Genomic DNA, 27,656 nt, shown 5'->3' on the forward strand with positions numbered 1-27,656 from the left:
CTATCACATGAGGATAATGCTCACTGCGAGGCTTCACTAGCTACAGAGTTTGTTGCCTAAGAAGAATATCTATTACTGCCATTCATTTTTTTAAAACGTCATCCAGTTCTGGGTAGTCAATACATGATGGGTAAATGGAGAGCTATGGGAAAGAAGCAGCCATACATTCTGGCAGGACCACAGCAGTTCAGCTAGCTAAACCCCCTTAGCCTCAGATTAGAGTCCGCTCTTTGGCAATCCTGTTTTGGTCGTGTGTTCCAGTTTGTAAGGGACATTCTCACAAGAGTTTGCAGCCATTTCTGCATTTTTTAGATTGTTACATTATGACTCAATATCCTTTCTGATCCTGAGGCTTTTCACACGGAGCAATTGGGCAGGTGCACAGACAGAGGGAATGAGGAGGCAAAGAAAATGCTTGTTAAGCAGTGGCTTTGGGCTTTATCTGCACTCAGAACTATAGCTGCCTGTTAGGTTATCAGCTGCTGGCTGGGTTAGTGGAGACTCCAGGTAAGTCTCCATGGGCATTAGAGACCCGCTCCACCGTGGAAAAGATGCAGGGCCAGCCATGTGTGGGCAGCCGTAGAAATTCATCGTGGCCCGTGATGGGGGTGGGTCTGGCCAGGCACAAAAGGTATTGCCCTAACTGCACTGCCAGAGTACCAATAGGCTGTTTGTTCCAGAAGTCTGGATTTTCCTTATCTCTCAGGAGGATGGACAGCTCTTTTTTTGTCCTGAAAATGCAGACCCTGCCTGGTGTTATACACACTACTGCAGCACAAGGGGTCAGGAGGACCCTTCCTTCAGGAAGCGAAAAAGCTTAGCAGCAGCCTGGCCCTGGGGGAATCCCAAAGGCTGAGACAAGCATGAGACTCGGATTTGGCTGAAAGTAGATGCCATCACTCCTCTGAGCTGGACCTCAGAGGGGACATCAGGGGTCTGATAGGATTGAATGGGGGAGACGCGGTCCTGGGCCCATGTGAGGAGCTCATGTCTGAGGTCGCACACAGTGACTGTGGTGGCTTAGAGTGGCCCTCCTCCTAAAGGCCCTGCTGGCCGGAGCAGGGACTAGACCGTGGCCTTTCCCCTCAGACACTAGAAGGGAGGGACATGGTTGCTGTATCAACAGCAAGAGCGCTGCATCGTGTCTCTGTCGTCTCAGAGTGGCTTGAGCAGACACCTACAGTCTCATAGTCCTGGGGGTGAGGAGTCCGAGATCAAGGGGTCAGCAGGGTTGGCTCCTTCTGCTGCTGTCGGGGGGGTCTTTCCATGCCCCTCCCCGAGCTTCTAGAGGTTGGCTGGTAATCTTTAGCATTCCTTGGCTTCTAGAAGCATCACCTGCTTTCTGCCGTCATCTTCATGGGTGTTCTCCCTGTATCTGTTTCCAGACTTCCTCCTTTCACAAGGACATCAGTCCTATTGGACTAGGAACCCACCCTATGTCAGTATGACCATTTTAACTTAGATAATTACATCTGCAATGCCCCTATTTCAAATAAAGTCACATTCTAAGGTGCTAGAGATTAGGACTTCAACATATGAATGGGGGGTGGGTGCAAAATTCAACCCATAATGGGTCGGTCCACACAAGCAGGGTCAGCTGACACACACGGTCAGTACCAGAGACTATAACAGGGGAATCTAAAGAGAGGCTCTTTACCCTGCTCAGACTCAGTTTCCCCAGCTGTCACAGGGAGGGGGCCTCCTTCACCCAACATGGCTGTTATGAGGGTCGGATGAGATCACGTAGACAAAGCTCTGGAAACTGAAAATGTGAGTTTTCATTTTTATTCCCTTATTTTGTTAATCAAAAACTGACTCCAGTTTGTTGAAGGCTGTGCTAAACTCTATCTCATCCAGTTCTCACCGCAGCCTTGTGTGGTGAACATCCTCATGTTATGGGTAAGGAGACAAAGGCTCAGATAGGTTCAGTCATTTGACCGAAGTCACATGGGTCCTAAGTGGTAAAGCTGGAACTGAAACTTTGGGCTGTCCGGGTCCCAAGTCTGAACTCTTACTTATTCTGAATATTTCCTGCTAGTCAGGCTGAGTTCTAGGCAGTGGTGAGGCCAAGGACGCAGAAAGAAGAGGGTGTGCTTTACGAGGACAGTAGGCGGAGATCTATGGCAACAACAAGTAAGCAGGGTGTTAGAGGGTAGGGGAAAGAGAAATGAAAAGATGAATAAAACCCGTAGTCCATGCCCCAGAGGAGGGAGGAGGGCGAATCACCGACCTGCTGGGAGGGAAAGGAGCGAGGCTGCAGGGGCAGGTGACTCTGACCGGCCTTGGACTGTGCCCCAGGGTCTGGGCTCTGTTTGGAATTCCAACTATTGCAAGTCGAGTGACCTTGAACAAGTTACTTCTGTTCTGGAAACCTCCGTTTCTTCAACTGTAAAATGGAAATAACTATTTGTTTGCCTTCTTCACAGCCACCTGCCTCTTCTTTCCCCCTAAAAGAACCCCAATTTTTGTTTTGCTAGCTACCCTCCCTCTCCTGTGTATCAGACGAGGTGGACCTGGGCGCCAGCCACATTCGCAGGGACCGAAGCAGGCTGAGCCCACTGTGGCTCCCTTGCTTGCGACAGTGTAGGTATGGGCATGAGATCCAGGTCCGGGCAGGGAGATGTGAGCAGAAGCCTGCTCCAGGGTTTCTGATAAGGTCTGCCCCCATCATGAATACACATATGATATACACAGAACAAAGCTCTCTTCTCCGCCCCAGGACATGCTGTAAGGGTGTGGTATCTGGAAGTGTGGCAGGATCTTGAAACCATCCTGGTTGCTTGTTTGAGGGCAAGGCCAATGAGAAGGGCAACATAAAATAACCTGGATCCTTGATGACTCCATTCAGTCACCGCACAACCACCTCTGGAGTTCTCGTTAAGTGAGAAAATAAGTTTCCGAATGTTTAAGCCAGTGGAATCAGGGTTTTCCATCTGTAGCCCAAACCATCCTAAACGATTTCTTACCTGATAGATTTGCACGGAATAAGTGAAACAACTCCTATAAAGGGTTTAGCACTGTGAAATGTTAACAATTATCATTAATAGAACACTTTATTATGGAATTATATATGCCTTTCTTCCTTACTGGTATGTGTCGTATTTCTCCAAATATGTATGAGAACGTTTTTGGCCAGAACTCAAGCTTCTGCTTCTTTGGTGTCCAACTCAGCAAGTCAAGAAAAATGCCTAGTAGATATTTAACATTTGTTTCATAATTTATATATTCACACATATATACATGTGTGAACGTGTGTGTGTGTGTGTTTTCCCTTAAATGTAACTCTGATAGGCAATCTAACCCAGATGCCCTTGTGAGTTGGGTGGAGACTGTGTCCCTAAGAAAAGTGTTTTATTTTGCCAGGGAAAGCGAATCCCAAGACAATCTCATCTTAGTTTGAAAAGGGGGCAAATGGCAGACCTTTCTCAAACTGGAAGGTGCCAGAATCCCAGGCTGTTGGCGCTGGAGAGGCCCCGGGAACTAGCTGGCCCACCTTCTCCATTTCACGGCCAAGGCCCAGAGGCTCATGGCCACCCAGCTAGAGGCCAGGCCAGGCCTGGAGCACAGCCTCCAGACTCCTGCCTCAGTCCCTTGGCTTGCTTTGTCGTTACTTCCTTGACTTTCTCCAGAGTCATCTTCCCCTTCAACCTGAGGTGGGGGAGGCCCTCTCCCGAGAGCCTGGGTGGCTGGAAATCAGTGGGAATCTGCGCATCCACTCCCTACCCAAGGTCGTTCTGCAGAGTTGCTGCCAGGGACCAGGTGGCCTGGCGCAAGATCTGAGACTGTGCACCTTTGTTGACTGCAAATATCATCCCTGAAGGGTCACGGAGGGCCAAGTGCTGGGAAGAGGCCTCTCCCTGTCCACGTGTTGATCAGCATCTAGTGTGGGGGGCTCCTGACAAGGTTACTGAGGGGCTCCCCATGCAGCTCCATGCAAAGGACGGCACAGCTCCTACAGGCTGAGTGGCGCTGTCCCTCCCAGGGTGGGGTTTGGGAGCTCCTGAAAGACTCTTTCTCAGGCTGTTCTAGGCTGTCTCTGCCCAGGGCTTCACCCACTTCACAGCTTTGTTCTCACCATCTTCCATTTCTGGATGCTCCTGACTCTTCTTTCTTCCCCATCTGCGAGGTGTTGGCCAGTGCACTTTAAATTCCATTACAAATCTTTACTCCTCCATCAGAATTAACAGCACTCTCCTCTATGCTCCTACCATACTTGGTTTATTCCCTCGTCACAAAATTTAATACAAGATGGCTTTAGTTGGGTCTTTTCTACTAGATCAGTGCCTCTCAAACTTAAAATGCATACAAATGACCTGGAGATCTTGGTAAAGCAAAGATTTAGATTCAGCTGGTCTAGCACGGGACCTGAGAGTCTGCATTTCTAATGAGCTCCAGGTGATGCTGACACTGCTGGCCCAAGGGTCACACTTTGGGTAGCGAGATACTAATATGGGAGAGGGGCATGAGAACTGTATAAATTAACTAAAGGCAAACAGAGTTAAGTCAGGGGCCTGCTATGTGCTGCCTGACCGGAGATGCAGGCCAACAACAAGGAGCCTTTGGAACAAAGAAAATTCCTGCAAAGACTGATTAATAGCTACTCACCCATACCTTGTTGTTTACCCAAACCATGGAGGGGGAACAGACCACAAAATACACCTTGTAAAGCTTAAAGTTAGTCCCAGTGTTTTCTCGAGTCTCTATTTCCCCATACCAGCAATTTTCCGTGCAAACAGGTAGAAAAGGCCCACCTGCAGAGACAGCTGTGGTCTCTTCCTTCTCTTGTGAGGACAGTCCACTGCTCTGCCTGAGGACTGGCTTTTCTTGTTTGTCCTCTCTGTTCAATAATACCCTTGCTTCCACTTTAACCTCTTGTCGGGCGCACGCCTTGAATTCTTTCCCACATGCAGCCAGAGCCCTCTCGCACGGGGCTTGGGTCTCCCGAGGGACTCGACCCTCTGGCACCGGTAGTGCTGTTGAGTTGTTAGGGGACAGGTGCCCACGCCACATTCTTCTTTTTCACATTCGCTTAGAGCACGAGCACGATATCCAGCCGATTCTGGGTGATGCATACACATTTGGTGCGGTGGGTTAAGGTGCTGGTGTCCCCTTTAGATGTGAATACATGATCTGGGCAGTATTAGAAAACTCTTGTGGCTGGGGTGGCAGAAAGGGGGGTGGCACTGGACTGGGGCTCACAGGAAGGTGGAATAAATCCTGAGTCGGACCAAGACCTTGGCTTTACAGACCCAGAAACCCAACTTTATCAGTGTGTTTAGGTTCTGAAGGGCCGATTGATGCTAACAGATAAACCGGAAGGCCAACTTACTCATTAACATTAGAGGACATGTCTCACCAGCGACTGACTGACTTCCCCCACCACCCATTACCCTCCCCCCACCAGTGCCCCACCCCCACCCCTTTCCCTGGATTGGAGCAGCTAGGGATAACTTAGCTCAGAACACAGACGACTAAATGAACTTCTAGGAAAAATAAAGCAGTTAAAGGAAAAGCTTGAGAAATCGTCCCTTTTCCAGAAAATTTTCACTTCTATAATAGAGTACTTATTTTCTCTGAAATAGTCTTTCTTCTTGGATAGTACTGGATGAAGAACACAGATGAATTCTGTGTTTCTGGATTCCGTATTGACCAGCCGCTCCCACTTCAGCCGACACCTCCTTCTACCAGGAAGCCCAGCTTTCAAAGTAACTGATTTGCTCACATCTCTTCCCAGCGGCATCTAGTTTTGAGGACACATTCAAGTGGGCATTTTATGGCAGGTGGCGAGTGTGTGGCACCTACCTTCTCTTAGGGTGAGACGCTTCTGCAGAGACTTTTCCATTTATTTGATGCTGACCCTCCTTGTCCCCCAATCCTGGGACCCCTCATTTGGCCTCTTCTCTTGACAGTACCACTGGGGCATCGGGCAGAGTGGGATCAGTGGAGATCCAGGCAGTGGGCCAGCTGGAAAGCTGGGCTCTCCCGCACCCGGGGGTTCTGTCAGCCGAGGGGCTGGCTGGGAAGTGGGGCTCAGAGCTTCGGCCAGCTTCCATGTTTGCCTCATGCAGAGCTGGGGCTCTCTTGTATTTCTTGGGGACAGCCAGCTTGTGACTATCTCAGCATATACTTTGTTACCAAGTGGGACACTAACCACGTGACATCCTGTGAATCACTTCTTTCTGGACTTCAGTTTCAGAGGCCCCGTGGTCTTATTCAGCCCTAAGATGACCAACTTTAAGTCATTTATATTTATAACCTGCTTTCAATTCAACATTTAAGGGAATCCCACAATTCCATATTTACCTACGAGGACAATGAGTCTTAGAGAAGATAAGCACCTCATCTTAAACATCTACCTAGCAATTGGCAACTAGGTCTTGAACACAGGTCAGACTCCTCATTTTCTTAATCACTGACCAATCATGTCTCCTGGGGGTGGACAAGGAGGATCTTTTACTTATTTGTTTCCTTTGCTTTCCCCTTTCCTTTCCTCTCCCATCTCAGTGTTGGGGCTGTGTTCAACTTCTTTGTCTTCTTTCTGCTGAGTTCCCCATGCCCTCTCTCAGCCTTCTTGATCTCTCTTTCTCCTTTCTACCTTTCCTTCCTCTCCCTCTCAATTCACCCCTCCCCCATTTCTTCCTTCTCCCTCCCCTATTCATCCCTCTCTTAACCTCCTCCCTTCCCTACCCTCTCTTCTCCTTCATTGCAGTATCTCTTGGTCAACATTGCTGGGTTCTGCTTTTACAAAGATGTTGCTCCACACTCATGGAAGAATCTGAGGGTCAGTGAGGGCAGGGAGATGGTACCTGGGTATAGCCTAAGCTCCAGGGTGGTGTTTCCTAGTCTGGTGCTGTGGCTTCCAAGCATCAGGTGAAGGATGGCTTATATTCACCCTGGCTGGTGTGGCTCAGTGGATTGAGCACTGGCCTGCAAACCAAAGGGTTGCTGGTTCGATTCCCAGTCAGGGCACATTCCTGGGTTGTGGAACAGGTCCCCAGTAGGGGGCGCACGAGAGGCAACCACATATTGATGTTTCTCTCCCTCTCTTTCTCCCTCCCTTCCCTTCTGTCTAAAAATAAATAAATAAAATCTTTTTAAAAAAAAACTTAAAAGAAAAAGGATGGCCTACATCGGAATCACCAGTGGTAGGAGACAAGTGTAATTCAAAATGCAAACTCCTGGGCCCCAACCCAGAGACTTTATTCATTAGGGTCAGGATGAAAACTTAGTACTCTGTGTTTTTAAGAAGCTGTCCTGAGATGATTATGATGAGTGGCAAGGTTCACATCTGTGCCCACCAAGCCCTGTCCCTGGGGGTGAGTCAGTGAGTGGCCAAGTGTTTATAGCAGTTCCAGGAGGGCTGCCTCAGGTGGTTGTTGGTTAGTGCAATTGGCATCTGCTCCCTCCCCGTCCTCAGTGGGTGTCCCATCAGTGGTATGTCTGGCTCAACAGGGGGAGATCCTTGCTTCTGCCACATTTGGGCAAGCAGAGTCTTCTGATCTGCATTCCAACTATGTTTGATTATAGGTCCCTCAAACCTGAGATGTGTCTATTCCTTTCACCCCTTTAGATGACACTTTCTTCTCTTATATCATTGTTACCCCTGTTATTGGCTCGAAAGGATTAAGAAGAGAACAATTTTCACTCAATGGTCTCTAATAGAACATGAGTTTCCTAATCACTTAGTTTCCTAATTACATTAGATCCCTAATTAAATTAGTTTCATGATTAAATTAGGTTCCTAATTAGATTAGATTCCTGATTAAATACCAGGACTTTCCCACAGGAGATCTCTGGGGGACACCCATGCAAAACTTGGTAGAATCTCTGAAGCCATCTGGTCTACCTGTGCCAATGGATCCTTTCAGCATTGCTGAAAGGTGAACAGTCTCCGGACATAAGCTCTGTGCTGCATCACCAGGCTCTTTGCTGGGATCACACTCTGCCCTTTGTTGACACCATGTGCCCTCAGTGGGGACAGTGTCACCCCCAAGAGGGTAAAGAAATCATGATTTTAGATATTAAATTTTCATGGAGGGAAGGTGATAAAGGAACACATGTTAAAAAAATTTCTTAGGTGGAGAAAAAGACTAGAAAAGTGTTGAGTAACACTGGCTTATGCAAAAGGGTCTGTCTCTGGCTGAGAAGTTAAAGTTATGCGAAGTCATCCGCATCCTTCCATTCTGCATCTCCTATGTCCAAGGATGAAGGAGTCAAAGACCCAGTTCTCCTCTAATTGCAGAGCTCTGGTTATTTGTTCCTCTCTCATAGCTTAGCACTTAGCACTAGTGACCTTGTGTCATTTGTATGTATCTGTTCTGTCTTCATAACTATATTATAAAGCATTTCAGGGTAGAGGCCATGTGTTCATTTGGTAGTTCATACGTTTATTCATTTCTCTATCAAACATTCATTGAGCGCCCCTAGGCACGGGGCTAGATTCTAAAGAGACAAAGAATGCAGGATATGGTCTCCAACTTCAAAGACTTCCCAGTAAGTAAAGAATGTTGAAACAGCGTGACAGCGGTAACAACAGGTGTCTATAAGTTGCACAGAGAGGTACCTTTCCCAGTTGGGTGGAGGCAGTGCTTGAGCTGAGACTTGAAGGAGAAAGGAGCTTCCCAGATAAAGACTGTGGAATGGGGAGAACATTCCAGACCAAACAGGAAGCTTCGGATATGCTTGGAGACAATGGTACATGTGGGAAGAGACTGGAAATAAGGTCAGGACAAAGCAAAGGAACCTTCAAGCTTATTCCAAGGACATGAATTTTTATCCATAAAGCAATGGGATGATGATGGTATAAATCCCAGTGCAAGGGCAAAGAAGACCTATGTCCTAGCTCAGTGGACAGGCTGGGGCAAATTTCCTTCTTCCTCTGCCTTTTGTTCTACCGATCAGATGAAACCCACCCATATTGGTGTGGGTAATCTACTTTGCTAAATCTATTGATTCTCATACAAATCCCATAGATTCACCTAGAAATAATGTTTAACCTGGGCTTCTCAGGAGTGAACATTTTCCTGGCAATTCTCAAATAATTGGGTACCATGTATGCTTACTTGTGGCTCTGAAAACTATTTATACCCAGGGGAATGCGTTTGTACTTAGCCTTTGTATCAGGTTATATGTGAGGACTTGTAAGGGACGTACTATACCTTGTGTGTTCTCCACACTTCCTCTGAGTTCTTCCTTATGTTCTGTGAATTTTGGTGGGAAGTGAGGAAGGTAACATTGGCATCAAGAACAAGCGGGAAGAGAAACAAGGGGGACCCATAGCATAGTCTCTGATTAGGGCAGATGCCCAGGCATTGTGCTGAAGAATAAGCTTATATTATTGTTTGGAAATGGTTGGATAGTTATCAATGAACCAGAGCAGAAGACCAGAACGGAAACCATGACACCCACCCCACCCTAAGTTTGGGTTTCCTCCAAAACCATTTCCCTTCTGAATGTGGATGCAGTGAGCTGGATAGAGGATATAAGTCAGCTGCAGGAAGCTCTCTGCACACTCTAGAGCCTCTTGCCTCTGCCTTTGGTCAGACCTGCCCTCAGTTCCATGGGAGGCTTCGAGGGTCATCTGTACCCAGGACTTTCTCTCTTCTTCTATGGGCTTTATCACGCACGACTCGTTTATAGGGCCTTGATATGCAACTGCCCCGTTCAGTATGCGCCACGCTGTCCCTGGAGCAAAGGAAGATGGGCCAGGCTGCAGCAAATATACTATGTTGGGTTGGTGAAGATACTGAGCGCCTGCATTCTAGTAGCCCAAGAGCTGCACAGTATTCCTGGGCATTTTGTACTCATCACCAATATGTACTATCAGAAAAACTTTCTGTACCGCAAGCAGTGGCAGCATCTCACTATGTATATGACCTTCTTCCTGAGCGGGTGTGCGGATGTGGTGAGCCAGAACCTGCTGCCCCAGAGGTGCGCCGCTCTGGAGCAAGGGGCCCAAGCTGTGGGTGTGTTGATGCTTCTGCTCCTGATGGTGTCTCACATGCAGGACACAGAAGGAGTGGAGCTGCAATCTCATATCCTGCTCACCCAGGCCATCTTCCTGCTGCTGTTCGTGGTCATCGCAGAGCTGTGGGCTCCCAACATGCCACAGCTCTGGCTGCTGAAGGCCTTTTTGTATATGATGATTGGCTCTTGGCTGATGCAGATTGGCTTTATGCTGTACAAACCAATCTCGGGCTATCCATGGATGGACAACGACAAAAACGACATTATATTTGTCACCACCTTCTTCTGCTGGCATGTGGCTTTCATTGCCATGGTCATGGTCTGGGTCTATGGCTTCTCCTTTTGGTGGTATCGTTACGTTTGTTGATGTCTGAACCTCAGCGAGCCCAGCATGGTTCCTGTCACCTGCACGTTCTGGAGCATGTGGTTGAGAAGTTGCAGGGAAGCAGAGCTGTCAGAGAGGAGGACCAGGCGTTCTTCTTCCTACCTGATGCAGCAGATCCTGCAAGGACAGGGCGGCACACCCACCTCTCCCCTCTGGCTTCTCTGTCTCATCTGAGCTGTGTGCTGAGGAAAGGTGAATGACACGTGAGAGGCATGCTACTATGACCATCACCCTCAGCTCTCCAGATGTTTCCCCTACCTCCCCTCACTCTGCTCAGTGCCCGCCAAGGCAGCCTGCTCTCCCGCCCCTTCCTGCCCTCCTCACTCCCCTCCAGGAGAATGTAAAAATGGATGTGCTAAGTCCTGCCTCTGGGTCTCCAGAAATACCCCACACCCATCACGCGGAATACCAGCCAGGCACATTTAGCACATCGTAACCATTTACATACACCATGATGACCACCTCCTCAGCCTTTCTCTTTCTGGACCTCTTCCATACTCACACTAAGTCGGAATGCCATCTTGAATGCATTGAACTCTGAGAACTATTACTGAGTTCTTTGTTTTCATTGCTTTATAATTTGTCAAAATGAAAGTCAGATCCCCTTTTTCAGCTTTGTTGAGGTGTACTTAATATATTTTAAAAAGGCACATATTTAATGCACATACTTTGGTGAGATTGGACCTGTGTGATACCAGGATACCATCCCCACGATGCTTAGAGGCAGTTCCCTCTGTGGGGTCTGGTAGGACAGAGCAACACGCTGCACACAGAGGGGCTCAGAAGGGCTTGTCTGCTCCTGGGACTTCTCTAGCTCTGCCTCCCTCCGTGTGGTCTGCAAGGTCTTCTATCTGTGTAGACCTGCCCATTGCTCTGTGCACACCCCAATCCATTTCCAAGTGGTAGACTCACCAGGACCCACTTCTTTCTGGTTTGCATGAAGAATACAACCCATAACTTGTTGATTTCATGTAGTTTTCTTTTTCATCCTACAGTGCCCTGACAGGTCGGTTTATAGATGATAATCTAAAATTCAAAGAAACTGGCTTACAGGTTGCTAGTCATTTTTCCCTGTCATGTAATGCTATAGGCGAGTGTCAAGGAGGGCTGGAATTCTGAAGAGTAGAGTTGAATTATTGAGAAATTGCAAAACTGTCTCTCTGTCACCCATTCTGCTTCTCTCTTTGCTGTCCCCAGGAGATGGAGCATCTGTCAAGCTTCCCTTTCTCCCAGTCATGTCAGACATGAAATATCAAGGCTTAGGACCGAGTGAGGCTAAAGCAGGGATTTCAGAGAAGCATCTTCCTGGTTTCCCTTTTGCTTCTAGTTCCCAGGAGAACTAGATGAATCCTTCTCTTTTTTTGTAAATTTTCTGGCTCAAAAGTTAAGGGGTAGCAGGGGTGAATTATTGCCTGGTTGTTAAGGGTCCCTACTTTCTGGTTTGGGAGGCTGGTGAGCATCCTGGGTTATTGCAAAGGGAAGAGGTGCTTCGCAGTGTCATTTAGATGGGGCTCAGCAGTGTCTCAGCTGGTGGGATGGCATGCACGTAGCTCTCCGTGGAAGGCTTACCCCTTGCACCATTGGGGTGATCAGACAGCAATGCTGCTCTCCCCTGGAGAAGGAAATGAAATAGTCCTCAGGCTACCAACCATCTGCAAAGCATCCCCATGGAGGGGGCCCATGCACCAAAAATCGTTCTGAGATTGCAGCTTTGAGAACGGTGGCACTCAGTCCCCGTTTGGACTTGCTGCCTGAGAGCGCCCTGGGACTCTCCAGCAATGAAGGCTCCCAGTGTCTCTAAATGGAAGATACCCTCCTAGCCCCGCACCAGCAAGGTGGCCCAGGTTTCTCCAGCCCTGCTTACAATGGGAATAGGCTCATTTGTGTAGGTTAGGGCTTGGAATTAGGCAGATCCCTTGTATCCACAAGATCCTGCTCCCACGACCTAGCCTCTCCAGACACTTGCCCGGTTCCAGGCTCCTGGCCACCCTGAGCTCCATGGCCCTCGCTTGCACAGTACACACCTTGTCTGCGGGTCTTAGGAGGCTGGGGCTTCCAGGCCTGTGGAGCTGGGGCCCTTCGTTCAGCTTCTATGCTTCTTCTTGGTCCTAGTGGCCAACAGAGTTCAGCAATGTCCCTTGTAGGTTCTGCGGTGCTCCTGGTTGGACCCTGTGGTGTCATCCCCTTGTTTCTCCCCCACAACCTTGGGTGTCTTTCCAGGCCTTGCCCAGCCTGGCAGCTCCTCCTTCCTGCAGCCTAGCTGAACCTCCTCCAGTGACCCGAACTTGGGGGGAAGGGGGATCTGTGTTCCTCTATACCCTTTCCCTGTGATGTGGCAAAACTCTACTTGCTACTTCACTCAGGCCTCCTCTTCTTTTTGATATTAAGAGCATATTCTTTTCTTTAATTTTTAACCTAAAAATGATATTGTTTTTACCATTATATTCAGACCTCATCTTGAGATAATATCTTTCACTAATTAGGGGAAGTTATATACAATGGCAGAAAAGCAAAGGCCACATAGTAACATTTTGCCATATTATCACTCTGCAAAGGTAGAAGTGGAAGAGATACCAGAGCTACTTGGTGACAGACCTGACCCATTTCTGAGTACTTTTGAGGTCCTGTTAGATACTGATGAGCTCATTCTGCAGTAAATTAATGGCTAGAAATATTATTTCTTACAACATCTATCTTTCAAGTAACATAATAAATATTTGCAGGGGTCTACAAAGCCACAAAGGGTGTTTAATGGGGCCTGATGTAATAATGGTGAAGTAGACGCCTTCCTGTTTGGAGGGTAAGGACTTTATTCCCACATCACAGTCTGCATGAGCACTCTGACAGTAATCTGAGCCCTTGAAATGTACAACGAACTGAAGATAAATTTGGGGGAAAACAAAGCAACAACAGTAATATCCCCCACCCCCCAAAACCAAACCAGTCAAACAAACAAAACAAATAAGGTTTTGGAGAGAAAGGTGTCATCTTCACTGCTCTCCACCAGAGGGCACAATCTCTACAGGAGCCCAAAAAGGGCACTTGCTCTCCATTTGGCGTTGAACTATCAATTTAATAGAAATGCAGGAGGGATGAAGAGGAGGGAAGAAAAATACAGAAGTGAGTGCTATCCAGGCACCCATGAATATAAGGAAGGTCTGCTTGTTTCCTGTTAAACTTAGATGTGTGGACGCGAAGAAGCATAGCATTTAATCAATAGATACAGATTATACTTACAGGTCAATAAACATAGATACATATGTAGATATCTAGACATATACAGATATATAGATATGTGTGTATCTCAAGAATGCAAGTGTCAAAATATGAACTAAAGTCAGTACTTTTTAGCCACCTTATGAAAATCACCAAAATGTTCTTTTTTAGCCTATCACATAATAAGCATGTAATAAGTAGTTGGTGAGTAAGTAAAGAAAGAATCTAGTACACTAGCATCGATGAGGTGTCGGTTTAATGCTGACCTGCGTTTTGAAGGATAAATAGGAGTTCTTCAGAGGGGTTCAGGCAGCCATTCTGAGGGCTTGTAAAATCGCTGTACTCAGACACCTAACTTGGCCTTGCTGCTGCAGGGATGGGACTTCATGGCTCAGTGCTACCGAGGAAAGCACTGAGTTCCCAACGCCTAGGGAGGGAGTCTGAGGAAGAGCCACACAGAGTTGTTCTATGGAAAGTTTGATAATTTGCCTTCCAATTTGGAGACAGAAGGTTACTAATGGCCTCTGATTAACTGAGGGGGAACCTTGGGCCAACACAAAACATGCTTGCAATTGCTTGCATTGTATTCAATATTCAATATGTCAATATTATGGTACACATTTAACAAACTAATTACTAAGCTCTTCACCTGACATGTAGAATTATTTATAAATGCAGTAATTTTATTTACAGTTGCTTTCACTTGTTCATTGTTTTTCAATAAAATCATAAATTTGATGAATCAGATTTTCTGAAATAGATACCATTTCCATATTTTGGAAATTAAAATTCCTTAGATATTTCCTATTTCAATTTTAAAATGTGATTCTCCTAAGTATTTTAAACACCTACTAGGGCATATTTACAAGCCTAACAAACAAAATCCTTGTAAGGACTTAAAATGGGGTTTTGGAATTAAGCCTGAGTTCACATCTCAGCTCCGACACTTACTATCTGTGTTTCAGATCAGAGCCAGCTTCCACTGATTCCCTGTTGGGAACTGCCCTGCCTGGTATCAGAAGCTGTAACCCCTGCCAAGGCTAAGGCTGAGGGAGCGACCTTGGACCGTAAGCCACTAAGGAGACAAAAGCTTATCACCCTGGCAAGAGCACCACTTCTGCTCCTTTTACTTCACACTGCCTGACCCCCAATGCTTGGTCGGTTAGCCAATGACGGGTAAGATCCCCCAAGGGGGAAACTATCTAAGACAGGCACAATCACATGGGAGACCCCCAAGGAAGGACTTTGAGGGGTACAGCAAAAAAGGGTGATGGACCCTCGCTCCTCGGCTTTGACACAGCCTGAGTCCTCATTGTCACTGAGAAAAATCTCCTAATCTCTTGGCTGCCTTACTTCCCTTGCTCCACCTAAGCCTGAAACAATGGCAGAGGGTGGTGCAGCCCTGTGTTGGAAAGGGCGGGTTTCCCAGGTGATCAGGCCTAAGAAAGAATGTAAAATCCTGTGAATCCTGCTTTGTTTAGAATGCTCTCAATTAAATGATAAGGGTCCAAGGAAGAAGTAAGTTTGTTCCTCAAAGTTTTACAGCTCTTTAGCTATCTGACCCAGACTCAGAATAGGCCCTCAGAGTTCTTTGTTATCTACTGTTTGATCCTTACTTCCTGGCAATGATTAATGAGCTTTACCTGAATTCCTGTGCAAACGAACCCAATAAAAGCCTGCTGGGGTGGGAGAACAGGGTGTTCTCCACTAGTGAGAGTGGACGTTTCGTCCCTATTTCTCCACAGGACTTGGTTGTCCGTGTGTATGTTTTCCTCATGTTTCAACAAGTCATCCGCAGTGTTCCAAGGTCACTGCCAATCAGTGGCTGCAACAATTCCCCAAAGCTCTGGGCATCTCCTTTACCCCAGGGCACAGTTACCCGGAGAGGGCTGCAGATCTCTGTCACAGATTAAGGAGAAGATTCACAATAAATACTTGGAAAAACATTGCAATGTTCTTCCTAGAAGGCAAAATGCTTTTTAAAATTTTTATTTTATTTTATTTTATTTATTTTTAGATAGAGGAGAAAGGAGGGAGAAAGAAAGGGAGAGAAACATTGATGTGTGAGAGGTACATCAATTGGTTGCCTCTCTCACTCCCCCAACTAGGGACCTGGCCCGCAACCCAGGCCCTGGTTGGGAATCACACTGACCACCTTTTGTTTCACGTGCTGGCACTCAATCTGCTGAGCTACACCAGCCAGGACAGCTTTTTTGTTGTTTTGTTGTTGTTGTTGTTTTTGTTTTGAAACTCAGGACTAAAAATAGGATGAAGGACCCAATGTTCTACCATGATGGCTCATTATTTAAAGGCTCCTATTCATATAACTTCATTCACTCAACAAATACTTATGGAGCACTTCCATGTGACAGAAACTGCTCTAGAAGTGTGGGACGTATCATTGACAATCAGCCAGAAATTCCTGCCACCCATGGAAATTCTATTCTCAAGTAGTCTCAGTGGGCTACCCACACATGTTTTTCCCCAAGGGACCCTGTGCTCAATAGCCATGACAAAGAGTCTGTGGGTTGGGTCATCCTGGTATTTGTACTGCCATAACTGCTGTTATGATGTCTACATGTACTTCGGTAGTTAGCACCTCCTCCCATTGAATCATGCTCATTTTCAACTACAGCATCTTCTTTCAGCCTTTGTGGCTGTCCCCACTGTGCCACTACTGCTGGCACCACCACCACTGAGCATTTGTTGTCATGGGCACTGCTATGCATAATCTCTTTTTGCCCCTGAGCTACTGAGGCAGCCACACCTTGACGATGAAAAGTCCTGGGCAGGGTCTGATGGCTGAGTTTAGGACAAGTGTGTCCTTGCTGCCAGGGCAAAGGAGGGACTGTCTGGTGGAACTAGGCACCCTTCTGGTGTGCATAGTTCCTCCAAACCCACACAATGATTTCTGACCCCCAATAGACCACCAGAGAGACCACTGAGACAATATAAAACAACACTCAACCCTATTAAATGCACTTGCTGTTGACCCAGTCAATGTCCAGGATCCTCTTTGGGCTCTTTTACATATACCCTGAGTCACAGAAAAATAGGTTATTGTGAGGAAGTCCAAGGAGTGTATTTTTAAGCCCATTAAAATTGATTTTTCATGAGAAAAAGAGGTTTGACTTACTGGCATATTTGAAATAACATGGGCTCTTGAATCAAACTGCAGAGGCAAATGTTAGTGTTGTGCTTACTGTCTTTCAATGGAAAGGTGATAATAATCTGTTCTGCAGGGCTGAGAATTGAATGAAGGCAAAGTATGAGGTCTGTCCAGAAAAAGTCCAACCTTTGTTAATATAACAAGAATGGTTTGTGGGACATCGGTGTAACCTGGCAGCCAAGGAGAGTGGACTGGACTGCACGTGTGTGAATAGTGACTTCACTGTACTAGTCAGTGGGGGTGGTAGACACCACTGAGTGAACATGTGTACTGTGTGCCTGTCGCATTCAAAATGGCTGAGTAAATAGAGCAATGAATCTGCATCATATTATGCGTTAAGCTTGAACATTCCTCCACGGAAACTATTCAGATGATTCAGAAGACCGCAGCTATGGGCACCTGGTGATTGGCAGCTTCGTCATGACAATGCATCCACTCATGCATCATATCTTGTGCAGAGTTTTTTGGCGAAACTTCAAATCATGCAAGTGACTCAGCCCCCCTATATCCTAGATTTGATGCCCTGCAACTTCTGGCTTTTCCTGAAAGTAAAATCATCTTTGAAAGGAAAGAGATTTCAGACCGTGGATGAGGTTCAGGAAAATGTGACGGGGCAGCTGATGGTGACTGGGAGAACCGTGTGAGGTCCCAAGGTGCCTACTTTGAAGGGAACTGAGGCATGGTTGTCCTGTGATGTTTCTTGTCTCTTGTATCTTCTTTGATAAATTTCTTTGTCATATTATGCGGCTGAATACTTTCTGGACAGACCTTGTATAAACCCCTAATCTAACTTCTCCATAGAAGGCATTTAGCTAATGTTTATTGTCTCACTTTTCACAGCCAATGGAAACTGAAGTAGCCCATGGCCAACCAGGGGAAACTATCTGGGAAGGAGGAGAAAGGGTGGAAAACAAACTGGGATATTAGATTGAATGTTCCAGCTTATCTGACAGACACGTTAAGTTATTACATATTCATTGAGTACCTGTTAAATTTCAAGAAGGATATTATACCCAAAAGACACATTAGAAACAGATGACTAGATCCCTCCTTGCCAAAGCACAAAGTCGGGTTAAAGAGATAGAACTTAAACTTGGGACATGAGCTGTAATTGGACAACAATGGCAAAGAACCTGTCAATGCACACAAAATAGTATAGACTTAAAGGCCTACGTGTAGGAAGGGTCTGATACCTTCAAGGGGATCCAGGAGATAGAGTCACAAAAAGACGATAGAATCTGGAACCTTTAAGAACAGGCGTCACTGTGCGTTCTCAGAGAGTGGGGTTCTGTAGACGGGGACCTGCTCTGCTCCTAATCAGTCACAGTGGCAAGGAGAGCATGGCAACATGAACAATGTCGGTGAGTCTCTGAGAGGGAGGGCACTCGGGCTTTGAGTCCCCAAATAAGGCACATCACTCACCTTCCGCCCATGAACAGACCTGAGTCAAGCAGGGGTGCCACAGGTGGCTGTTCTGTTACTCATGCCCTTTGTTTACTTTGCTCTTCTTTCCCCCAGCCCCCGAACCCCTCACCATATGCCACCTATCTTTGAAGGTAGGGCAGGACCCCATTCACAAGGCAACTAAGGCAACTAAGAGGGAGGGAGTGAAATGCAGATGAGGCCCTCCTGTGTCCTACCTCCTCCAGGTAGAAGGCTAGCAAGAGGTTTGGGATTAGCCAGGGCTTCCTTTTGTCCCCAGTGTTACCATGGTGTGGAATGAGTGTTGAAAGCCTTCCCAACCTATCGAGAAGTTTGAAAGAAGAACAGATGAGAATGGAAAAACAGGAATGAGGAAATCATAGGATGGGGAAGGGGAGGATGTACAGAGCCTTGCTCCTGTACCCAGTTGAGACTGTCCTGTTAATGCCAAGCCCTGTCGTCGCCGAGCCCCTTGTCACCAGCAGTGTGTGTAGTTATGGGACACAATCAATTGGGAAATTTCTGTAAAGACCTGATTTCCTGTATTCAGGTATCTTCATAATCTCGTTAAACAAATCCATGCCAGGCTTTGTGAGTGACAAACAAACAGGATTCCTAAAGACTGAAGACCTTCTCTTCAAAGAGCAATTCCTTCAACATTTATAGAACTTAGACATCACACACACCCTTCTAGTGCCTTCCTGTGGGGAGAAAGATGAAAAGGCAAGGGCCCTCCTCTCATGTGAGTTCAGTCTGGTGAGGAAGACAGATGAATCAATGGATGAAAACAATGACATGTGCATTGTAATGGTGGGGAGATGTACATGACCGTGCGGGGGGCGGTCGTCAATTTCACCACTGTAGTAGGTTCCCCCATGCTTGACTCGCCACGAAGATGATACGTAGAACAATTCTTTTTTTTAAAGATTTAAAAAAATATTTTATTTATTTATTTTTAGAGAGGGGAACATCAATGTGTGGTTGCCTCCACACCCCCTACCAGGGACCTGGCCCACAACCCAGACATGTGCCTTGACTGAGAATCAAACCAGTGACACTTTGGTTTGCAGGCCAGTGCTCAATCCACTGAGCCACACCAGCCAGAGCTATAGACCAATTCTTGATGGATGCCCAGTGGTTTGTGAAGCAGACTGGGGTTGTGTAAGAAAGAGCAATGCCTTTGGCTGGTCAACAAGAGCAGGCACCATGGGTGTGAAAAGTCTTTATTAGCTTCTTTTGTATAGATATTGTTTACTTCCTCTTTTATAACATCTGTGGGAAAGAAAATCTAATTAAACATACGAGGACTCACACAAGAAGTGGTGGGAGTTTACACAAGGGTTAACGATGCCCTCAATCCACTCCTTGGCTGGAGGTCAGCGATGCTGCCCTCGGGCGTGCCTTCCACAAACACACCTCGCCCACAGCAGTGGCTGCAGGGACTTCATTCATAGGGAGGGGTCTGTGGCAGCTGCCATCCTGCTGCAGCTGGCCTGGGCTCAGCACACACGGAAGGCAGACTGTCCTGGCAGCCGCCCCCTTGGCTTGTCCTTTTCCATTCCCCTCGCTGGGGCTGAGGGATGGGGTGAGGGGACAGGGAAGGGAGGCCTGCCAACTATGGGCTGAGGCTTGAAGAATCTGAGTTTGTTGATTGAAGTAAAGTATGTCCATTTTTTAAAAAATTTACAACAGTAGGTGGCAAAAAAAATATCTGTATGGAACAGAGGGCAAGAACTGATGTGTACTATTACAATAGTGTTTGATGGTCTGAGCTTTATTTCTATTTCTATTACATGATGACAATAATCACCAAGTGCCATCAGGAAAAGTTACTGAAGGATTGTTTAGTTTTCTTACTTTATCATAACTACACTGTAGTGACGGTGAGTGGTACCCAGATGTTCCACCGAGCTGAGGGATAGGACTAGTGTATGGTATGTAGGTTGCACATTTTACAAGTCTTTCATTATAAACTTCAGGTATGATGGGAAAATGCAGAGCCATTGATAGAACAAGTAGCTCACTATTCACTAGTTGAGCACAGCATTCTAAGAGACTGGCGGTGAACTAGTCCACCTGTGGTGTCCTTGCTTAGCTTTGTGACAGTGAAACTTTACTCTCTCCGAATGAACTTGGGCAGCTCAATGATCAAGCCAGAGAGGAATAAAAAATATTTTGCATGACCAGATCGATATTCAAAAAAGCTCTTGTTGGGTTAGAAGGTTGGGACCAAAGCAACAGGTTGTAATTTGACTGGCATAAATGTAGACTCCTACCCTTGTTTTCTAAAAAGGGGCTGACTGAACAAAGGATGGTGGAGTTAACAGTGTAATGATAACCCAAAGCTTACCCCACTTCTGGCCACACTAACAGAACCTACGGTATGGGTGACAGTTGTCTATGCCCTTCCCCGGCAAGTGGGCAGAGTACGTGAGTTGCAGGGGACACTCTGGCCAAGAAAGGAGGAACCATGGCAAGGAGGCCATGCAAGGAAGGGTTGAAGAACTGCTTAGTTATGAGCCAGAGGAGCTGGAGATAAGCAGTGGGTTGTGATATCTTCACACGTTTGGGACTTGGGTGGATTCTGAGAAGCTTCAGACGGCAGAATTGCTATACGTGGAGAGAAGAAGGAAGGGAGTTCACAGTAGGAAAAATCTTCCTTACAATTTTCTCTTTTCCTAAGTGGAATGGCAGCCTTATGAGGGGTGAGCCCCCCCCGCCCGGCCCCACCGCCATAGCTGGAGGTGTTCAAGCAGACTGATATTGCCAAGAAGAGTCCTGGAGTTGGGGAGAAATTGAGTTAGACAACCCTGAAGGTCATGGCCATGCTGAGACTTGGCCATGGGAAATGACCCATTCATTCAATTGCTCTGTTTTCTCATCCTGAGTGTAGCATGGGTTCATGTGAATGTTCTTTTGCTTCTTTTTTGTTGTTGTTGTTGTTGTTTTCCTTATGTAGAGATAATTGGTTCTACAAATCTCCTAATTCTGCTGGAGGATGAAGTCTTTGCCGATTTTTTCAACACGTTTCTTTCTCTCCCGGTAAGTTTTCTCACTCAGACTTGAATCCACATGTTTCACCCACAGACAAGTAGTGAATCTCCCTGAACCTTATGTCTTTTTTTAAAATAAAAATAAACTTGCCAAATCAAAACTATGTCCATTTAAGTAAATAAATATGAATCAGAATTTAAAATCTCCAGGAGCTTCCCATCATTGATGTAATCAGATCCCCAATCCCCAGCCTCCTGATGAACTTGCCTTTGCCTGCCCATCATGCTTCCTGCTGGAACCAGGGCTCCACCCCTGGGAGCGCACCCAGCGATCTCCCTCCTCTGCACCCCTCCTTCACTGCCCTTAGTTTGCGTAGTTCCACCTCCCAACGTCTTAACCAGTTTCCAAGTCTGTTTAAACCTGTTCTTCTTAAGGAACTTGTTTTCCCTGCCTCTGTGCCCCTTAACACTTGGCAGCTCTCCTCTGTTTCACGTGTGTGTCTCCACGCTGAGTGGTGAGACTGTGAGGTCCGGCAGGGCCAGGACTGCGGGTTATTCACTGCGGGCTGCTCCCCTCCCCAGGTGTTTGGCACACAAAAATTATTGAGTTGTTCGCAGGGACCCAGCCTATGTATAAGATTTTCTCAATCTATGCAACTAACATGAATGTCAAACATCAAAATATTCTCTTTTAAAAGGTTTTATTTATTTTTAAAGAGAGGGGAGGGGAAGGAGAAAGAGAGGGAGAGAAACATTGATATGATAGAAAAGCACTGATCAACTGCCTCACGCACATGCCCCTGACCAGGGACTGACCCGCAACCCAGGCATGTGCCCTGACCAGGAATCAAACTGGCGACCTCTTGCTTGGCAGAATGATGCCCAGCCAACTGAGCTGCACTGGTCAGGGCCATCAAAATATTCTTACACCCAAACCTAGACTAATCCTGCCTCCCTTTCGGTTGACATCTTCAGCTATATCGTAACCCTGGTGCCTTATAAGCTGTGGCTCACCTCAGTGCACTCCTTCCTGTGGAATGCCATCCATCAAAAGGTGAAACTTTAACTGGGAAAAAGCACTCTGTGTTACCCCACAAAGACTTCTTGGGTGGTCACTTTGGCCAGACAATGGGCTTAATGCTGGTACACAGGTAATTAATGGTACCATCTCTATCCTCAAGGAATTCCCAGTCTAATGGGAGAGACTGAAGGTGCATGACATGGTAGAAGTCTCTAGGAGACAGTGGGGTACAAGGAGGGAGAGACTGCTCCTACTTGAAAGAGTCAGGAAAAGCTCCCGAGAAGAGGTGACACAGGCCAAGTCTTGAAAGAAGATGTGGTATTTGAGAATTGGGGGGAGGGTGTTGTGAGAGGAAGAGCTAAGGCAGCCCCACTGGGCCAAGTAGCTCAGCAGTGTGGACATCATCCTGAAGGCCACGGAGAGCCATTAAAGGGGTAATAAGCAACAGAGTGACAACCTCAGACTTTCCTTTGAGACAATTATTTCTGCAGAAATCTGGGAGTGGGTAGGGCTGTCGGGACCATGGTGGAGGCAGGGAGACCAGTCAGGAGATGCTCTCAACAGCACAGGTGGGAGGGGTTAAGGATCGAAAGGCAAAGGGATAAGACAGAGAGATTTTTTACAAAGCAAAATGCAGGACGTTGACACTGTTGAATGTCGGGGAGCGGTGGTAAGAGAGGGAGGAGCTGGGGTCACAGGCTTGGATGCCCGGTGGATGGGGATGCCACCCAGCACACGGAACAAAGAGGAAGGAGGAAGGGGCCTCTGGGAGCAGCTCTTCTGGGCAATTCTCACTCATTCTCTTGCCTCTGCCAGTGTCTTAATGAAAGGTCCCAGAAGTAGCCTTAAGACATTTTAGTTAGTGAGTTCTGGAATTTAAGAAGCCCACAGTAATGTTCTAGAAATGGGGAGAGTGACGTGGGAAGTGGAATCGCAGCCAAGAATATAAGAAAGTCCTGGCTGGGTAGGTAGCTGTGTCCTATGTAGAGAGACAGTGGTGTTTGGTGTTGAGCACGGCTGTCATTGTGCCCATTTCTAAGTAAACTGCCCTGTGAGGTCCCCATCATTTGCTTCTGACAGATAGATCGGAGACGTTAACTGACCTGCCTGAGGTCACATGGGGATGACCAGGTCTGTGGCTCTGGGTACAACTGTCACGTGGTGACACTGCTCCCACACATTCCTCCCACGTGCTCTCACGGCTCCGTGGTCCCACTGCACATCCCATAAAGGTAGCTTCGCACCCCAGGCAGGGCGTGCTGCTGTGTCGCACACTGGTGCAGAGCGAGGAGGGCTCCCCGAGGGCAGAGTCTCTCTTGTAGACTGAGATTTGTGCAGTGCAGGCAGCGTGTCACCTCCCTCTGACACCTCACAGCCCCTCGGGGACAAAGGGGAGAGGAGGAGGGGCCACAGATGGACAAAAGTTTGGGACCGCTAGTCTTGGGGAGATGGGCAGACAGACATGATGTGCTGAGAGCTCAGCCGGAAGTGGGGCTTCTGTCCTTCCAGTTTATCACAAATACTCTGGGGACACTTTGAGACATTTTCGCTGCCTGTGGTGAGACTGCTGAGCTCAGCACAGAAGCCCTATCCCATCCATCTCAGAGCCAGTTGCCTAGGTCACAGTCACAGCTCCACAACAAAAGGCCACAGTAGCCTAGAATTATCTATCGATTTTGGACACTCAATGCCCCCATAAGTAACTTACACCCCCAATCTTCATAGCCTCGGTCCTCTCTACTTTCTCCAGCTTGAGTTCAGGCCATTCCAAAGTGGCTTCTCTTTATGAAAGGGTTAGGTCTCTGTTTTAGCCAATAAATACACAAGATACACAAAACTCAACACCTTTTAACATCAAGTGCTTTGCACACAGGCAAGATACTAATTCCCAGGTTGGGGCAGGGAAGAGTCAAAGATAAACAAATCTTGCAATTTAGTCTACTTTGGGTATTTTTGTGCAAGGAAAAGTTGATTCAGTGAAATACATTTAAGAATGAATGTCCCCGGAAGTAGGAAAGCAATGGACCCTCTCTGCGCCTGTGGCTGCAGACGGACCGTGATGTGTTCATGAAGAGAAGCTCTACCCCTTTGGCTGTCTCCTGGCTTTCTTTTGCAGGTCTTTGGCCAGACACCTTTTTACACAGTTGAAAATGCAGAGTGGGGCTTGTGGCCAGAAATCCCTCATGACTTGGTGAGTGAGGGTCTTACTTCAGTGGCTAAGGGCTTGGAGTGGGGGAAGAGGAAGCTGAACTGGAAGTGTGATTGGGAAACCCAGAGGGAGAAACTATAGAGCAGGCGGGTAGAGCAGTGTCAAGCCAGGTAGACATTTCTCCTTCATGCATCCTTACCACTTGGGCAAGAGATGCTGGCGAGTTCTTTCCTTTATATTCTAATCCTTGGGTGGCAAATGGGATTCACCTCTCATGCTCCCTGTGCCTGTTGGGTAGTGGATGCTTGAAGCACTACATTGCGAAGAGCACTGAGGCCACACCTGAGCCGGAGGAGTCTGGGAATTGATTGGCAATGCCTGCCATGGGTTTGGGAAAGGGAGTCACAGCCCTCGTGGGCCACATAGTAATTATTTGCATCATAAGGTGTAGCTCAAGGTAAGATGCCACTCTGTAATTCCTAGTTATTGCTTGACCCCTCTCCTCCAGAGATTGTCTTCCTCTTTATGTCTTTCTTCCTTGCCCTTGTCCTTTGTCTTTTTCTCCCCACCCCCTTCCTGTCACCCTTTTCCACTGTGTTGACCTTAGACTTGCCAGTGGCTTCCATGTGCCCTCCCAGCAGCAGGTGGGACCAGAAAGACCATGCTAAGCCCTGCTCACAACGAGGTTCCGTTTTCTCTGGGATCTGGAGAACTCAGAGAGACTCACCACTCTGATTCTTATATTTGGTGTTCCTAGCAGAACTCCGAAACTTACACATTTTAGTTTTTTCCTCGCTTCTCCGGTGGCTCGATCTCTCAGGGATCCATCCCATACTTTAAATGATGCCACGTGTGAGTCTGTGTGTGTTTTTGTACATGTTGTGTAGTTGCATGGGCTGGGAGCCTGTGCAAAATTATAAGTGCATTTACAAAGAAGCAAGTTGAGTAGGGTTATGACTCAGCACCGCAGACCAAAGTCCTTTTTGCTTCTCTTCTACAAGCAAGACTTAGATCTTTTTAAAAACAACTTCACCCAGATATAAGGAAGATCTTTTTTTTTTACGAAAGCCCAAGCCTTTTCTTTCCTACCAATCCTTTCACTCATTTGGGAACCTCAGCCCAAGTCTCCAGTCCCCTCAGGTTCTATTTTTAGTCAACACGCCTCTCCCCTGGACCAGATGTGGCAAGTGTGAGGTTATATGTTGCCCTTGCTAAACTGCATTTCTTAGCAGTTCGGTTCCATTTCTCTTTTCTGTTCATATTTTGTTTGGACTCTAGATTTCAAAGTACACAGGATTTTTGACCTGGCTGGGAAAATACCGGTTGCCTTTCTTCTGTAAAACCAACTTGTGTTTCCATTACATTCTCTGTCAAGAGCTCATCAGTTTCATTAATTCCCCAGAAGGAGGTAAGCATCGGGGTATACATGTGGGGAAATGTGGAAAGCCAGGCTGCATAGTGGTGCTGTGCCTGTTAGCCCTACAGTAAGGTACAAATAGCAGCCACCTCTGCAGCCTTAGCTGTGCAGGTGGCTCAGCCTGTGTTGTGTGGCAATAGGTGAGATCTTAGCCTGGGAAATTGGTACCTAGAGCAATAAGCAGAAGTCAAATGGGCTGGGCTCTTTGTCTCACTGCATCCACAAATGAGAGAGTTAATGACAAAATTGTCTGAAATATATTCAGAATCAAACACATCTCTCCACCGTCATTGCTACCACGTGGTCTAAGCCACCATCATTTCTAACCTGGCCACGGAAATCATTTTGGGCACCTTGTTTCTGCTCTTGTTCTGCTGCTCATAGCAGCCAGGGTGAGGCCTTAAACATTGAATTCAGACCATGTCACTCCCCAGTTGGCTATCCCCAACCGCCGCACCAATGGCTTCTTTCCGAGTGTGAAATCCAATGTTGCTTGCCTTCAAGGTCCCAGAGCCCTGATTTCATTTCCTTTCTGGCCTCATCTCTTCCTACTCCCCTCCCCACTCATTCCATTTCCACCACACTGGCCTCCTTGCAGACCCTCAAATATACTGGCCACATTCCCATTTCAAGGCTGTGCACTAGCTCTTCACTCCGCCTGGAACGCTCTTCCTCCATATCCACAGTGGATCTCTCCACCTCCTAAAATCTCTGTAAAGATCTTTCCTACTCCATGAAGACCACAATGCCCACTCATCCAACCCCTGCCCTAGCATTCCCAACCCTGTTTACCCTGCTCTACTTTTTCATTTTTTTCCCGTAGTGCTTATAACCTTCAGCCTCTCTAGGTAATGTACTTATTACACTAATTGTTCATTGTCTCATTCACTAGAATATAAGCTTCTTGAGGGCAGGGATTTTTGCTCTGTTTGCTAGTGTATCCCAAACACCTGGGCTGGTACTTGGCACTTAGTAGACATGTAATAAATATTTGTTGGAAGAATGAATGAATAAAATCTGCATCTAGGATTGAATTGATAACTTTACTCTCAGCTCAACTAACCAAAGGTAACCGAACATGTTTTTCCTGGGGAAGGTTAAGATTTAGGGGATCCACTGAGTAAAATGTTGTAAAAAATCACCACTATGCTCATCTCTCCTGCAATGTATGTATTGGGAAAGTTGGGTTGACAGAATCACTGTCATGTGGGGACCGTAGAAGGCAAGGGACCTTGGTGGGAGTATGCTTTCAATGTTGGATTGTATGTGTGTTTGTGGGTCCCTCATGTGTCACTTGATGCATGTCCCTAGAGGGTCTTGTGCCAAGTTGCAAAAGCACCACACAGTGAGGACCCAACTCATCTCCCCGTCCACCATTTCTTCTCACCCATACTGAGCACATGGGGGTCTGACTATGCACAAGCCTGGAAGAGGGGCCGGGGTCAGAGCTCACTCACTCTCTCTCACCATGAATTTCTCCTGGCAGCCCACATGATGAAGTGGAAAAGAGCAGACCAGTGGCTACTCCAGAAATGCATTGGCGGGGTCAGAGGGATGTGGCGCTTCTGTACCTACCTCAAGGGCAGTGCAGGTGGGTCCTTGCAGTTCTTCCTGGGGCCTTTGCAAGTTCTTAACAGCTTCCAGGGAACCCTAGAGCTCTTACCAACAGTTACATATGTCTACGGTGAATATAAAAAAATGATTTTTAATGCAGTTTGGGTAAAGTCTTTAAAAACTGGGGTCCAGAGTTTAGTTTAGGGCAAACACAATCAGAGTCCCTTTCATTGATTCAATCAATCATTCATTCATTCATTCATTCAACAATGGTATTGAGCACCACTGTATGGCAGCCACTGTGCTGGTAGTTCAGGTATCAAGGTGAACAAGAGCCATAAATCCCCTTCCTAAAGCTGCCACA

General features: G+C 46.9%; 2 protein-coding genes across 2 annotated transcripts in view; both read left to right on the forward strand.

Annotated features, from left to right (window-relative positions):
* Positions 1–2,099: 2,099 nt before the first annotated feature.
* RGSL1 (regulator of G protein signaling like 1) overlaps positions 2,100–27,656 on the forward strand; it is a 53,951-nt gene continuing 28,394 nt past the window's right edge. The window contains exons 1-5 of the mRNA XM_045838367.1: positions 2,100–2,133; positions 21,118–21,200; positions 24,289–24,363; positions 25,600–25,729; positions 27,225–27,329. Of these exons, the coding sequence (XP_045694323.1) occupies positions 2,121–2,133; positions 21,118–21,200; positions 24,289–24,363; positions 25,600–25,729; positions 27,225–27,329 (406 nt within the window). The 5' untranslated portion in view covers positions 2,100–2,120. The remainder of the gene's footprint in view (positions 2,134–21,117; positions 21,201–24,288; positions 24,364–25,599; positions 25,730–27,224; positions 27,330–27,656) is intronic.
* On the forward strand, positions 9,560–10,333 carry LOC123818509 (transmembrane epididymal protein 1-like). Its single transcript, XM_045838751.1, has one exon. The coding sequence runs from the start codon at positions 9,560–9,562 to the stop codon at positions 10,331–10,333; it is 774 nt and encodes a 257-aa protein (XP_045694707.1).

This window comes from Phyllostomus hastatus, unplaced genomic scaffold (assembly GCF_019186645.2).
Source record: "Phyllostomus hastatus isolate PE091 unplaced genomic scaffold, TTU_PhHast_1.1 phas_contig_283, whole genome shotgun sequence".
Classification (NCBI taxonomy): Eukaryota; Metazoa; Chordata; class Mammalia; order Chiroptera; family Phyllostomidae; genus Phyllostomus; species Phyllostomus hastatus.